The 16,101-nt window shown below is 47.1% G+C and overlaps 1 protein-coding gene across 3 annotated transcripts; it reads right to left on the bottom strand.

Annotated features, from left to right (window-relative positions):
* Positions 1-649: 649 nt before the first annotated feature.
* On the bottom strand, positions 650-15,789 carry LOC131130178 (cytochrome P450 2J2-like). Of its 3 annotated transcripts, none has more exons than XM_058074428.1 (9): positions 15,505-15,788; positions 15,264-15,426; positions 7,626-7,775; positions 7,382-7,542; positions 7,119-7,295; positions 5,832-5,973; positions 5,575-5,762; positions 1,033-1,174; positions 650-962 (listed from the first exon to the last, which is right to left on the bottom strand). In XM_058074428.1, exons 1-9 carry the CDS (start codon positions 15,685-15,687, stop codon positions 787-789), a joined length of 1,482 nt encoding a protein of 493 aa, XP_057930411.1. In that variant the 5' UTR covers positions 15,688-15,788; the 3' UTR covers positions 650-786. The 3 variants fall into 3 exon arrangements, 2 of the variants coding, with proteins under 2 accessions (XP_057930411.1, XP_057930412.1); XR_009129969.1 differs by having other exon boundaries at positions 948-962; positions 1,033-1,304; XM_058074429.1 differs by lacking the exon at positions 1,033-1,174 and having other exon boundaries at positions 670-962; positions 15,505-15,789.
* Between the last annotated feature and the right edge of the window lie 312 nt (positions 15,790-16,101).

The following is a 16,101-nucleotide window of genomic DNA, read 5'->3' as shown; positions in this document are numbered from 1 at the left end:
CTCGGTTGATGAAGTACGGGCTTCCCAACCCAAAAAAAGGCGACGGCTAAGTTGACAACTTATTTCTTCATAACATTAATTCCTGATTGCTACCATTGAATTGACTTTAGTAAATATCCCCCCATTTAGAGTGATTTGATATTTTCTATGAAAATCCAACATCAAAATGTTCAAGTGTGTTACCAATTCTGACTTTTCTATTATTTCCAATATTTGTAAAAAGTGTTTTTTAATCACGTCAAGCAGAAGGGTGGCCAGCCAATCACAGGGCACATATAGACAAACAACCATTCACACTCACATTCATACCTATGGACAATTTGGAGTGGCCCATGAAGCTAACATGTTTTCGAAATGGGGGAGGAAGCCGGAACATGCAAACTCCTCACAGATGCCAAGTGGAGATTCGAACCCAGTCTGCTGACTGTGTGGCTCACATGCTAACCACTTGGTCACCGGCCACCATGTAGCCCTGTTTTTGAGTTTAGAGAAGTTCATGCTAGGTGGTAGCTAGGTGCTAGCATTCCTTTCTATGCTGCTAAGTGAAATCAATGCACCCAGGAAGAATGTTCCGCTAATGCTTAAAAAGACCAAAATACAGCCAAATACTGTATTATGTTCTCATGAATGTTCCTGTTACCTGTTCATCAAACCATGAAACCTTGTTTGGGGTTTTTGGAGGTGTTTTAATAGCGGGCTTTGTAGGCTGAACAGCTATCTCTAAGGGAGACGTGTAACTGCTGAGGTTAGGTGGGGAGGAGATGAGATGGAAGAGGATGAAGGACATCAACGTAACACTGCAAGCACCCTGAACTCCTCAGGGGAACGCGTGAAGCCCATCACGCCCTCCAGGTTGGGCATCTCCCCCGGAACGGCAGTGAAGGTGAAGCGTTGCAGCAGACCGGTGAAGAACAGAAAGAGCTCCATCCTGGCCAGCTGCTCCCCCAAACACGCTCGCTTACCTGGAAGCAAAAACAGCACTTTTAGCTTTTTCATTGAAACCAGACCTTCTTGCTTGGAGACTTGTGGAACCTGCTGAGAACGGCAGAAATGCATCTCTTTTGCGGAAGTGGCCCTCTGAATCCAGGAAATGTTGAGGGTTGAAGGTATCTGGTGTCTCCCACTCATTCTTGTCATGAAGCACAGATGTGAGGATGGTGGTGATGGCTGTGCCCTGGAATTCATCATCAGTGGATAGGATGAGGTCTTGGCGAGGGAGGGTCCCTTTTGCGCTTCCCGCAGCTCATGCTTCTCTTTTTCTCGCTCTGTGATTGGCTGTTCTACGTTGTCAATATCCCGCCCACCTGTTCAGGATAACCAATCAACAGAGTGCACTTGTGGTGTGCGCTGTGATTGGCTGTTCCAAAAAAAAAAACCCTAGTGGCGTGCGCTGTGATTGGCTGTTCCAACCAGCCGACCTGCTTTGGCAATAAATGTATGAAAGTACAGTAAACCTCGGATATATCGGATTCAATTGTTCCCACTGGTTTTGTCCGATATAAGCGAAATCCGTTATATGCGTATACCGGAAAATGTCCGTTTTACACATATATCGGATTTATATCCGTATATGCGTGAATTGGATTTTATCCGTTATAAAAAGGCACTTCCTTGACTATGTTTCCAATGTACCTGGACTGGGCAATGAAAAGAGACGTAAGGTAATGAGAATTTAACTTTATTGGACTCTGAGCATAACAAATTGTTAATTAAGCTAGGCCCTGTTACGCCCGTCAGGCCTCCGTTATTTCCAATAGTGAGGTTAAGATCTCATTCACTGCTGTGCTACAGTAAACCTCGGATATATCGGACTCGGATATATCGGAAATTCGCTCACAACGGACAGATAAAAAGAACCAATTTTTCTGTAATGCATTTCCAATAAAAATTCATTGCATATATCGGATTTTTTATAACGGATTTTGCCTATTTCGGACAAAATCTCCAGTCCCGTTCCAATGCATTTCCATGAAATTTCCCTCGCATATATCGGATGGCCGCATCGTGGCGCTCCGATTCGCCGAATCGTGACAGGCCGCTATACGACGTCATTTGCAGCGTTTGCAGCGTTGCCTGCGCGTCCAGGTACATTGGAAACATAGTCAAGGAAGTGCCTTTTTATAACGGATAAAATCCGATTTACGCATATACCGGATATAAATCCGATATATGCGTAAAACGGACATTTTCCGGTATACGCATATAACGGATTTCGCTTATATCGGACAAAACCAGTGGGAACAATTGAATCTGATATATCCGAGGTTTACTGTAGTATTATTGACGTCACTCACTTTTATATTTGTCCTAAATCTGGAGCCAGGAGAAAGACAGGATGCGGCCATCCGATATATGCAAGGGAAATTGGAACGGGACTGGAGATTTTGTCCGAAATAGGCGAAATCTGTTATAAAAAATCTGATATATGCAATGAATTTTTATTGGAAATGCATTACAGAAAAATTGGTTCTTTTTTATCTGTCCGTTGTGAGGGAATTTCCGATATATCCGAGTCCGATATATCCGAGAGAGGTATTCTCTTTTGTTATATCATTTTCAGCACACAGTGAGAAAAGGGAAGTTGTTTTAAAATGTATTTGTTAACATTGTGTCGAGTGTCTAAGTGGACGTCAGCGATGTTCACAATCGAACTTTGAAAGTTAGAGAGTGGCGATTTGCGATTCATATTAAAGTTCCTAGAAAAGACATTTCACTGCACTCTACACAAAAACATTTGTGCTAATTACCTTTTAACAGTTACTACGAAGTTATTTGAATACTAGCAAAAACATTCACACACAAATCCAGCTAATTAGCACGACAATTTGAAGCCTTTAGTTCATTACTTTGTAATGGTTGGTGTTTTTCGGCAGAAAATTATTACTCCAAATTTGTGTTCCGCACGGCGACCACTGAGCTGACTCTGAAATGTTCTTTGGAAGCGTGGAAGCTGGCTCAGGCCTCCCGATCAAGGCCGGCTGTGGCCTATGCCATGAAGACGGACGAGAAGGTGAAGGAGGAAGCCCGGGCATGGGTCATAGAGGCTGGAGGCGACCCCGAGTGCTGGCAGTTGGTGCTCAGTGAGAGAAAGCTCCAGTTTGGTCAGTACCGGGGTCAAACTTTCAAGTGGCTACTCGGTACTGACGTGGGCTACGCATGTTGCGTTTTGGCGTCACACCAGAAGGAGCGGGAAAGTGGCGACAAGTCCCAGTCTCCCCTTGCTGCCAATAAGCATGTGCTGGCATCGTATGCACAGCTCTTTCCACCCATGGTGGCAGCCATCCACAGTCGAGCAATGCAGATGGGCCATTGTAGTGTCACGGTGATGGATAACACGCTGGTGGGATTGGGGGCTAAAAGTCTTTATGAATCCCCCAAGGAACACCAAACGTGAGTTGCATTGAGAAAGGAGTCATCCGTTTGTGACTGTAGTGATGTCTATTTTTATTGTTGTAGTGTGTTCAGGTACTTGCAGCGGGTGAGGCGGCAGAATGTGAAAAAGGGGTCACTCATGCACACCCTCCAGCAGTACGCCATTGTTCGTGACAACCAGGCCAAGGAGCGGAGCAGTGCCCAACCCCACACCTCAAGTAAATACCACCGCTGACCCCACGACGGACGCAAATTCAGCGGGCCGTTCCAAAATCCTGGAGGCAGACTCTGCCAGAGCACCATCACGACTGGGTGGGATGCGCGCTGTTCGTCCCGGGTCCTAAGGGAAGGAAGTGCTCACCTCCAAGCTGCAGCTCTGGTGGGACCCACCCAGGAGGCCGCCGTATTATACGCAGCTCCCCGCATCGGCCAGTGCATTTTACTACATGCGTCTGTTTTTGTGGTGCCCATATAAGATGTTACAAACTTTTGTGCCCCACATGTAAGCGACAGAACTGGTGGTGGTTTGTACAAGACCATGAGGAAGGTCCTTGACGTGAGCAGCTGGTACTTCATGGCCACGGAGTACCTTGAGTGCTACAGTTGTTTGCCTTGTGGGTGCCAGTGATCGTCAATCAGATGACGGCCTACGTCAGGGAGGACACCAAGTCCAGGATCACCTCAACATTTGTAGATATAAAAATGGACTTCACAAAGAAGGCAAGTAACCCCTAAAAGTAGTTTTTTTTTCATTAACCAACCCCTTGCACTCTGCCAACACTTTTTTTTGGCTTTTTCAGATCACCAAGTTGGTCAGTGAAGCAGCAGGAACAGCAGCGTGGGTCACCAATGTGGGCAACGAGTACGGAGGTGCTCATATCGCTGCTCATTGCTGCTGAGGGGGGACGGACTGCGGGCCATGGCTGACGGGCTGGTATGGCGCTACAGGGAAGCCTGAAAGGATCCCCCACAAGTGTTGAGGGGACCGTGACTGCTGCCGCGCCAGTGGACAGTCTAAGGTGAGTTTTTTTTTTTTTGGCTCGGCCTTCGTCTCATCATGGCCAGTGTTGCCTGCCCACAAAGCAACATGTTCTTGTTATTAGGTGGCGGCCATGTTCAGCGAGTGGAAGCAGCTCGTGGTGCATCTAGATGTGTGGCACCTCATGCGCCGCTTCGCCAGGGGTGTCACCACTGATGCCCATGTGCTGTATGGCACGTTCATGGCCAGGCTGTCCTTCGCCATTTTTGAGTGGGATGAGAAGCTCCTCAGGGAGGCCGAGCAAGCGGAGGAGGGTCACGCCGGCTTTGTTCGGCTGTCGGCCAGGGAGCTGGCCCGGCACTGCCGTTGCCGCACCCGCGGGGCAGAGGAGACGGAGCCGCTCATCCAGGAGGTGCTTGACCACTTTTGGGAGACCAAGGACACACTGGGCGTTGCCCTCTTTCATCAGGAGAGGATTGGGTAAATTTGGGCAATGCAATGCAGCGCCGCCACCTGGCCTGCATCCAGGACCCACCGGGTGTGGTGCTTTACACCAAGATCGGCAGCGTTACCAGAGGCGGGGGACACGTACCTTCCTGCACAAAGTGAGTTTGGCCAATGGACTTTCTGAACCAGCCAGGGCACAAACTTACATTTTTGCACCTTAAATGACTGCCAATCAGTAGAACTTTGGCTGGCTGAATGCAGGGAGGAGGAGAGAAAATGGGCAGCCGAAGAACAAGATGCTGAAAAGTTGTAGCCAGTAGTAGAAGTGTGGTTGTTGTTGTTTGAATATAAAGCCTTGTTTGCGTAATTCATGGTGTGCTTTAGATGTGTCACTGGTCACGCGTGCTGATCGACATCACACACTGTGGTATGGCTTATAACCAGGACCCTGCATTGATTTCACGACACCGCGTCTACGCCCACTTCCTCCCGACGGTGACCGCCAGCCAGCACGTGGCTAATTTAAATGTGGTACGCCTTGCCCGGCCGGCGCATGGCTTATTTAAATACGAGTTGCGTCCGACTTCTCGTATCATTCAGAAAAGTCAAGCAATCGACCGGGAGCGACGACGCCTCGAAAACGAAGCTGCGGCAAAATGGTGCATTTCGCGCCCGAGGTAGCCCAATTTCGCAGGCAGCGGCGGCGGGACGAGATTCGTCCCCGAAGAACGGGCCCAAGCTTCTTGGTGAGGGAGGTTCCCTTGGTGGTGTTTTACCTTTGGGACAACGTATCCTCCCAATGTAGCATCTTGACTGGCCATCTTAGGGAATCCAAAGGGAACAATGTTCGCCATCCTTTGAGTTTCGTGGATGACGGCTTCCGTGTAGTGCATGTTGGGTCTGTCAGCCAACGTAGGTTGGCGAGCCTGTCCGATCACCCTGTCGATCTCCGCCTGGACTTTGTCTGGGAGAGTCAGAAGTCACAACTGTAAGTTTCTGAACGGAGTGGTTGGAAAGAGACACCCAGACTCACTCTGCATCTCTGGGTAGTGCAGCATGTAGACTAGAGCCCAGCGCAAGGTTGTGGCTGAGGTTTCTGTGCCGGCCTCCACAAGGTCAAGCATGCAAACCAGCAGGGTTTCAATGTTGAAGCCGGCCTGAGGGTCTTCCTTCCCCTGCCAAGTCGCCAACAGAAAATATTTTTCTCGGAAACAAAAGATATTAAAAAAAACATACATCTGAATCTTCTTCAAGTGAGACTTTACTGGAAAATGTTATTTGTTTTGTTATTTGAAGGAGGAGAACATTTAGAGTCCCTCCTCAACATCTTGCGCAGGCTTTTCCAAGTATCAGAGTCATGCATCTCTTGCGTCCGGAGGCACTGACTTCATGGTGTCCATGGGGAGGGACACCGAGGCCTTCCCGGGAAAGCTGCAAGACGTAATTTTCCCAGCATGTTCTAGCTCTTCCCGGGACATCCTCACCATGGAAGCTTGCAGTAGGCATCTGGACTAGATGTGGACTACTAACCTCGACTGGCTCCTCGACTCTGAGTTCCTCCCGGAGGATGGAGCTTTTTACTCTCGCTCTCTACTTGGTAAGTTCAGCCAACCTACAGAGGCTCTGATCTTGCTCTTTTGGTCACTGCCCAAAGCGCATGATCCTAAGTGAGTTGAGGAACGTAGGCGAGGAACGCTCGACCAGTGAATTGAGTTTTGCCTTACGGTTCAGCTCTCTCTTTCCCACGACGGTCGCCATTATCGCAGATGCTGCTCCGACCCGCCTCAATCTCATGCTCCAGCCTTCCCTTCCTCATGCACAAGAACCTGAATAACTTGAACTCTTCCACCTGGGAAAATACCTCACTTCAAACTCGAAGCGTGAAATCTATCTACCCTTTTCTGTCTGAGAACCATGGACTCAGATTTGGAGATGCCGAGTCTCATCCCAGAAGCCTCACACTTGGCTGAAAACCTCCCCAGTAAACTCTGAAGGTCACAGATTGCTAAGAATCACCGGGACCACATTATCTGTGAATAGCAGAGATGAGCCTAAGGACCCTAAACTGGACCCCTTCAATATCTTGACTGTGCCTGGTGACAAAGGGCAGCCTTGGCCAAGGAACAGGCTGGACTTACTGCTGGAAATGCAAACCAGCCTTCTAAAAAAGGGGGACCACCACCCCACAAATGCATCTGCTGCATTCTGCCACCACTCCAAACAATGTTAGAAGATCAAATGATCCTACAGGATTGTGATCCTAACCGTAGCTGGAATCAGGCGCCAGTGGCCTTGCTAGGGAAAAATGGAATCAACTCACCTTCTCTATCTCACCAAGGTACACGTCAATATAATCCCGGGGTTCATCTTGGTTCCACTCTTCCTTGTGCTTCTCCACTTCCTTCCGCAGAAAGACCATGATCTCCCTGTAGTTGGCATGCACCTTCTGGTGGGGACCAGGCAGATACTGTAGCAGACGGGGGAAGGCGTCGTAAACCTGTGGACAGAACAAACCCTTTAGGTTGGTGCTGCTAGATGGCCGCGTGTCATTATGGAGCGAATCGAGGCGATGGCGGCCATGACCTGTATAACCTCAGAGGTGGCGAGTGCGATGGCCTCATTGTCCAACTCCAGGAACTTGCGAAAGGTCCCGTCACTGTACTCAAAGCGGCGTCCAAAGACCACAGATGAGATGATGTTACTCACTGCATTTATTATGGTGTACCGAGGGTTGAACGGCTTTCCTGGAAAGGTAGCATGAGGATATGATGGATCAATACGTTTCTGTTTTGGAAGTCAATTTCACAGCTCTCTGAAATGGACTTGCCTTGTTCGTCTTTGAACGCTTCACAAATGAAGTTACATTCGACTTCAATGTAGTTTTCTAGTGACTTGTGGCCTTCTCCGAAGTAACGAAGGTGAATGTTGGCAAATTTCCTTTGCTTCTTCCAGTGGTAGCCATTGCTCATGGCGATGCCTGCGACAAAATGTTATTCATTTGTCTTCAGTCAACAGTTGATTCTGGTCACCAGTCAGCCACAGGTCACATAAAACCAGGTGACTGCTTCAGAGCTGGTTCAGAGTCTTCAGAGCCTTGGTTTTCCATTATCGTGGGCTGAACTGGTGCTCGAAGTATTTTTTGCTTCAAATGGGGCTCCAAAAGCTCACTTTCAATTTCATTGACTCCTTTTTTTGTCAGACTTTAATTTAGTCCGCAAATGCTGAAAATGTACCACCCGAATACGAAATCGCCGACCACAATGCCCATCAAACAAGGCAGTGAATGAGGCGAAGGGTTATTAAAATTGAAATTTGTTTGCAATTTCTTAATATTAAATTGCGTTTCCACCATATATGTAAACACTATAAATATAAACATGTAAGTCACTGTCGAGGTTTATTCCTTTAATTCACACTTATATATTGTGTTTGTGGTTGTTTCTAGCATAATCGCACATTGGTCGTGGAGAGAAATATTTTATATTTTCATCCCTATACTACTAAAATGACATCTACTCATAATGTCACAAGCATATTGGTGAGGAGGGACGCTGGCGTTGATTGTTCGCCGCTCTCCCAATCGATGCTACAGCATCTTTTGCACCATTTTTAGCTAATTTTGCTTAACTTGAAAGTCTGTTATTTCACGTGCGCCAGTATGCTTTACTGCGCATCTGCGGTGCGAGGACCCACGTTGAACCGGTGTATTACCTGGAGAAACCTCCTGCCACTGGTGACTGGGTCCACCCATCGACGTTCACTAAGCCGAATCGCTCCATGGGAAGTTTCTCTATGATTAAGGATCTGGGCTGTCTGGACGGTGTTAATTCATAGCCGGCCCGGCGTGGCTAGGTGGCTAACCGGCATCCGTCCTCATCTGACATGACTAGGGATAGACTGATATGTTTTTTTTTGGGGCCGATGCCGATACAGTTTTTTTCCATCACCCTTAGCCGATGGCCGATTTTGCTTGGGCCGATATTTGTGGCCGATACTGCTTTTGCTTGGAGAGAGCGCACACACATAACACGACACGCATTTAAAGTTGCATAGTTGTTTATGAGGCAATGATGCGAGAGGCAATGATGAGAGGTTTAGTAGATTATTCTCGCTAAACCGGTGGCTGGCTGGCTTCTGTAACGAACAGGGATTTCAGTTTGTAGATAACTGGCCTTCCTTCTGGAGGAACCCCCGACTGTTTGGTAGAGATGGCCTTCACCCTAATAGGGAAGGTGCTCTTACCCTTTCCAGAAATATAGATTACTGTTTAAGTCCCACATGACATCCTGCACTAGAACAAGTCGGGGGACAGGTGATTAGCGAGCCTGTTAGAACGGGTGTGGAGTCTGTAAGGTTATGGCTAACTGGCGCTATGCCGGACTTGAACAATACACATAGCCCTTTCTGTAGAATAAAGCAACATACTATGCATACAGATTCACAACCCATAAATGCTCCACAGTCTGTCTTGCCTTCTACTGAGGTAGGGCCTCGTGATAAACTTGAACCTCCCTCTTGTACTAGTGATGATTCAACAAACAACTATCAGACCCCTATGGTCTTGACTTCTTATCGTGTGTACAACAAGTCAAAATATGGCATGGGTTCTAGACGGAGCAATTTTGTTAATATTACTACTATTAATTCTTTGGGAGTGAACAGCCTCAGTCAGCCAACCTTTACGAAAATTGGTCTTATGAATATTAGATCGCTCTCCTCAAAGGCTGTGCTCATTAATGATCTGATAAGAGATCATAATCTCAACATAATGGGTCTTTGCGAGACCTGGTTAAAACCAAACGATTTTATATCCCTTAATGAGGCATCTCCACCTAATTTTTTGAGTTCTCAGGTTTCACGTCCTAATAGGAAAGGTGGGGGTGTTGCCCTCATCCATGAATCTGCTCTTAACTTCAGCACTTGGTCAAAATCTGAAATTAAAACATTTGAGGTCCTCGTTTTGCGATCGACCGCATCATTACCATTTTATCTAGCACTTCTCTATCGTCCTCCTGGTCCGTACTCGGGCTTCTTGGATGAATTTTCTGAATTTATTGCAGACCTGGTAACCCACGCAGACAATATTGTACTCATGGGTGATTTCAATATCCATGTCAATTCTCCTGAAGAGTCCCTTAGTGTGGCTTTTCAGACAATAATCGATACCTTTGATTTTGTTCAATTAATTAATGAGCCAACCCATATCAGTGGTAATACCCTGGATCTGGTTTTAATTCGTGGTATTAGGACCTCCAACGTAACAGTCCTCCCTTACGTAACCACTGTGTCTGACCATTATTTTATAACATTTGAAATCTTGACCCAATCCCACCGCTTGGACCGGAACCAGTGCTCTAGCAGTCGTAATATTAGTTCTTCGACTGCTACTGCACTTGCTGAGTTACTGCCCTCAGTGGTCTCCTCTTTCCCTTCCTATAAGGGTCCTATAGACAACCTTACAAATGATTTCAACAAGGTGTTATGTAAAGCTCTTGATACTGTTGCACCTTTGAGATTTAAGTGTCATGTCAAAAGACTTACTCCTTGGTTTACAGCTGAAACTCGAAGGCTGAAACAATTTTGTCGGAGATTGGAGCGCAGATGGCGTGCAACTAAACTTGAGGTCTTCCGACAGGCATGGGGAGATAATCTGACTAAATATAAACAGGCTCTTGTTGCGGCAAAAAACAACTATTTTTCTAGACTAATTGACCTCCATAAAAATAACCCTAAATACTTATTCGACACAGTGGCATTGCTAACCCAGAAGAGGACCTCTCCTAGTAGTTCCCCCTTCTCAGCCGATGAGTTCTTGCGATTGTTCGCAAATAAAGTTGAGCTCATCAGGAAGGAAATAAAGTACACCCTACCGCCAGACGGGTTTAACATGTCAACCGCCATGACCGCTGCTGGGACTACTTCCAGCCTCTGTCCCACTAGTTTCTCCTACTTTGAGGAAGTATCTCTGGACGAGCTTACAAAACTTGTCAGTACAGCAAAGCAGACAACATGTCTGCTTGACCCGCTTCCTGGGAAACTTGTTAAAGAACTGTTCCCAATCCTAGCCCCCTCACTCTTAAATATATTTAATCTATCACTCTCATCTGGCACTGTGCCTGCAGCTTTCAAGACTGCAGTGATTCGACCCCTGCTGAAGAAACCAACCCTCGACCCCGGGAGTATTTCCCACTATAGGCCGGTGTCTAACCTCCCATTTATGTCCAAGATCCTTGAAAGAATTGTAGCACAACAGCTCAATGACCACATGGCTTTGGGTGATCTTTTTGAACCTTTTCAGTCTGGTTTCAGGAGAAACCATTCCACTGAATCAGCCCTTGCAAAAGTGACAAATGATCTTCTTCTTTCTATGGACTGTGACACATCTACAATATTGTTATTACTTGATCTCAGTGCTGCTTTCGACACTGTCCATCACTCTATCCTACTGGAACGCCTTCAAACATATATTGGTGTTACTGGTCCGGTACTCTCTTGGTTTAGATCCTACCTTGAGGATCGGACGCATCGTGTCGTTTGTGATGATATGACTTCAGAGTTCTGTGGTGTCACTTGTGGAGTTCCACAAGGTTCAGTGCTCGGCCCTCTTTTGTTTAACATTTACATGTTGCCGCTTGGCGACATCATTCGCAAACATAAGATTAGCTTTCACTCTTATGCTGATGACACTCAGCTATATGTCCCACTAAAGTTAACTGACCCGCGGGACTGCTCTAATTTGGAGGCTTGCCTCATTGATATTAAACATTGGATGTCCTGTAACTTTTTACTCCTGAACTCTGATAAAACTGAGATGGTGATCATCGGCCCTGCTAAACAGAGCCGCCTGTTTAAGGACACCACTCTGAGTTTTGATAATAGCATAATTTCCCAAAGTGACTCTGTGAAAAATCTGGGTGTGATATTGGACCCGACTCTATCCTTTCATAAACACATTAAGAATGTTACTAAAACAGCATTTTTTCATCTTCCCAATATTGCGAAGATACGACCTATTCTATCCACCTCTGATGCAGAGACCCTAGTCCATGCATTTGTCACGTCTCGCCTTGACTACTGTAATGTACTGCTTTCTGGTCTTCCAATGGCGAGTCTCAAAAGCTTGCAGTTAGTACAAAATGCTGCAGCGCGACTTCTTACAAGGACACGTAAGTGTGACCATATTTCACCAATACTAGCCAACCTGCACTGGCTCCCAGTTCATTTAAGATGTGACTTTAAGGTACTGCTTCTGGTTTACAAAATATTACACGGGTTGGCACCTTTTTATCTGGTGGACCTAATTGTACCCTATGCTCCGTCTAGAAACCTATGCTCACAACACGCCGGTCTTTTGACTATCCCGAGAGCCAGAAAGAAGTATGCGGGCTCTAGAGCCTTTTCCATTCGGGCCCCAACATTGTGGAATGATCTACCTGTTAATATTAGAGCTGCTACCTCAGTAGAAATGTTCAAGTCCCGACTCAAGACTCATTTCTATACTTTAGCGTTTAGTTAAAAATATTCCCTGCCTGTTTTGACTGCCGCTCCTTCTCTCTCCCATACCGCCCCCCCCGGCTGAGGGGGGGGGGGGGGGGGGGGGGGCGTCCAGGAGAGGCTGTTTTGGAAGTTTGCCTTGACGAAACTGGACATCGGACGTGGCCTACCTTGGAGGCGCTGCAGCAGAGGGATAGTGATCATCTCAAGACCCGTGGCTGCCCAACTGTCCTAATGGCATCACATCTTGGACCTGGACTATTATACTCTATGTTTATATTTAACTGTCACATGTAAACCTCTCCACATCCATTGCAGCCTGGTCATCCTAGAAGGGGGATTCCCCCATCTGCGGTCCCTTCTCAAGGTTTCTTTTTCCCTAATGGGTTTTGAGTTTTTCCTTGCCCTGATGGGGGTTCAGATCAGCGGATGTCGTTTGTCGTCTATTGTCTGTCTTCTACTGTTGCCTGCTTGTTAAGCCCTTTGAGGCTCTTTTGTGATTAAGGGCTATATAAATAAACTTGACTTGGACTTAGTAAAGTGTTAAAAGCAAGCTAATTCTATTACTTGTGAAAACGCGCTCTTGATGTGATTCAACAGTGGGGCGGGGTACCACGACTACGTGTGTTGCGGGGTCCTCTGCCGCCGGGGCAACACAAAGCTGCCCCGGCGGATGCCTGACTGTAAATCATGCGGTGGAAAACTACATCGCGAACCCACGCCGCGTATCGGCCGATACCGATAAAAGGGAAAAACGCAAATATAGGCCCGATATATCGGCTGGCTGATGTATCGGTCGATCCTTAGACATGACCCTCTGTTACTCCACTGCACAGCTCCAAAAACTCAACCCTGCAGTCACTTCTGGATTTAATATCCCCATCGTGGAAGAGCTCGGACTCTGGCGGCGCCTCCGGTATTTTCCATAGCTTGCCTATATTAATGCTTATTCAATGTCTTTGGTTCACTGTGTTGTGTTAGTTTGACTTTGGTCATTTCCACCTCCACTGCTCTACCTATTCTTTAGATGTTCGTATTGTGTTATTATGACACTTGCTGTTAACTTTTATTATTTTCTTGTAACTGTTGCACTTTGAGATCATTTATTTGATGTAATGTGCGTTATAAATTAAATTTATTATTATTATTTATTATATTCTCTTACAATTGCAATTGTTTTCTAATTAAAATAACAAAAACATTTTTTCTCTTAATACTTTTAACTTAGAAACAGGAACAGTACCTTTGGATTGGCAGACCGGGGCGGTGGTCCCCCTTTTCAAGAAGGGTGACCGGAGGGTGTGTTCCAACTACAGGGGGATCACACTCCTCAGCCTCCCTGGGAAAGTCTATTCCAGGGTGCTGGAGAGAAGGGTACGACCGTTGGTCGAACCTCTGATACAAGAGGTCCAATGCGGTTTTCGTCCTGGTCGTGGAACACTGGACCAGCTCTACACCCTCACCAGGGTGCTTGAGGGTGCATGGGAGTTTGCCCAACCAGTCTACATGTGCTTTGTAGACCTGGAAAAGGCATTCGACCGTGTCCCTCGTGGCGTCCTTTGGGGGGTGCTCCGGGAGTACGGGATTGGTGGCGCGCTACTACGTGCTATCCGGTCCTTGTACAAACGGGGCAGGAGCCTGGTTCGCATTGCCAGTAGTAAGTCGAGCCTGTTTCTGGTAAACGTTGGCCTCCGTCAAGGCTGCCCTTTGTCACCGATTCTGTTCACAATTTTCATGGACAGAATTTCTAGGCGCAGCCAAGGCGTTGAGGGAGTCCAGTTCGGGGGCCTTAGAATCTCATCTCTGCTATTTGCAGATGATGTGGTTCTTATGGCTTCTTCGGGCTGCGACCTTCAGCGTTTACTGGGACGGTTTGCATCTGAGTGTGAAGCGGCTGGGATGAGACACAGTACCTCCAAATCAGAGGCCATGGTTCTCTGTCGGAAAAGGGTGGAGTGCTCCCTCCGGGTTGGGAATGAGGTCCTGCCCCAGGTGGAGGAGTTTAAGTATCTCGGGGTCTTGTTCATGAGTGAGGGAAAGTGGGAGCGGGCGGTCGACAGACGTATCGGTGCAGCCTCGGCAGTAATGCGGTCGCTGTACCGGACCGTCGTGGTGAAAAGAGAGCTGAGCCAGAGGGCAAAGCTCTCAATTTACCGGTGGATCTATGTTCCCACCCTCACCTATGGTCATGAGCTTTGGGTCATGACCGAAAGAATGAGATTGCGGATACAGGTGGCTGAAATGAGTTTCCTCCGTAGGGTAGCTGGACTCACCCTAAGAGATAGGGTGAGGAGCTCAGCCATCCGGGAGGGGCTCAGAGTAGAGCCACTTCTCCTTCACATCGAGAGGAGTCAGTTGAGGTGGCTTGGGCATCTAGTCCGGATGCCTCCCGGACGCCTCCCTGGTGAGGTGTTCCGGGCATGCCCAGCCGGGAAAAGGCCCCGGGGCAGACCTAGGACACGCTGGAGGGACTATGTCTCACAGCTGGCCTGGGAACGCCTTGGTGTCCTCCCGGTGGAGCTGGAGGAGGTGGCCGGGGATCGGGAAGTCTGGGCTTCCCTACTAAGACTGCTGCCCCCGCGACCCGGACCCGGATAAGCAGAGGAAAATGGATGGATGGATACTTTTAACTTTATTGTTGTAAAATTGCAGGTATTTTTTTCCCCCAAATTTCTGCTGCTTTTTAATATTTATATATTTAAATTTAATATATTAAATTATTAGCGCCCTCTAGACATGAAATATCACCATTATAGTCACCTTCACACTTTATCACCCAATATAGTAGACATAATTAGAGACATAAATAAGATAAGATATACTCACACTTTTTCCCAATTCCTGATACTAATTGTGAATGCATAAAGGTAAAATGTGTGCATATGGTTTGGTGCAACTCTGTGAAAAACAAACTGGTACCACACGCTGGTGTTTAGACTCTGGGAGAACTTAGTGGTACTTAGTCACTCACCGATGCCTTTAAAGAACTCATGGAAGAGCTGGACGATGGGACGATCAACAAAGCTGTCCAGCTGGGTGACGAGAGCTTCTTTGACCATCTTATAACCCCAAATAAACACCATCCTCTGGCTGCCTCTCCTCAGGCTGAACACCGGACCGTACTTCTTTGCGAGCTGCGGACCATAACAACCATCTCACAAATCCAAGAATTATTTGGGAAGTTTTTCATTACGTTCCACCGTTCATCTCACATTCTCCAAAGATTTGTCGTCGGCACGGGTGAAGACATTCCCGAGAAAAGGCACGGCCCAGGGTCCGGGTGGGAAACTGTGAGGTCTCCGGTTTCGGACCACATCTGTCAACAGCAGCACAACAAAACCAAACAGCAGCCAGCTGCTAATGTCCAAGCATTGGAAAAGCACATGGAAAATCATGATGAAGTTTTCCTGCGTGAAAATCTTCCTGATGGGTTGTCACGTTGTCCGAGGAGGGAAAAAAAAAAGAGAGCTCTACTTGGACATGTTATGTAACACAAATTGAAAAACTAGAGCAGAGGTTAAACTCTCCCAGCTGATAACACTCACTTCCACACAGGAGCTTGTGTATGACATCAGGTAGTACAGTAAACCTCGGATATATCGGACTCGGATATAATGTAATGTATTTCCAATAAAAATTCATTGCATGTATCGGATTTTTTATAACGGATTTCGCCTATTTCGGACAAAATCTCCAGTCCCGTTCCAATGCATTTCCATTAAATTTCCCTCGCATATATCGGATGGCTGCATCGTGGCGCTCCGATTTGCTATACGACGTCATTTGCAGCGTTTGCAGCGTTGCCTGCA

This window comes from Doryrhamphus excisus, chromosome 5 (genome assembly GCF_030265055.1).
Source record: "Doryrhamphus excisus isolate RoL2022-K1 chromosome 5, RoL_Dexc_1.0, whole genome shotgun sequence".
Lineage (NCBI taxonomy): Eukaryota > Metazoa > Chordata > Actinopteri > Syngnathiformes > Syngnathidae > Doryrhamphus > Doryrhamphus excisus.
Note: the sequence above shows the minus strand (reverse complement) of the source record. Positions and strands in the feature narration are given on the sequence as shown.

Excerpts from the sequence above, each read along its gene's own strand:
- LOC131130178 (XM_058074428.1), bottom strand. The coding sequence starts at position 15,687 with ATGATTTTCCATGTGCTTTTCCAATGCTTGGACATTAGCAGCTGGCTG. Across the intron at positions 7,543-7,625 it reads AGCGTTCAAAGACGAACAAG|GAAAGCCGTTCAACCCTCGG; the intron begins GCAAGTCCATTT and ends CTACCTTTCCAG. Across the intron at positions 963-1,032 it reads ATTTCTGCCGTTCTCAGCAG|GTAAGCGAGCGTGTTTGGGG; the intron begins GTTCCACAAGTC and ends TTTTGCTTCCAG.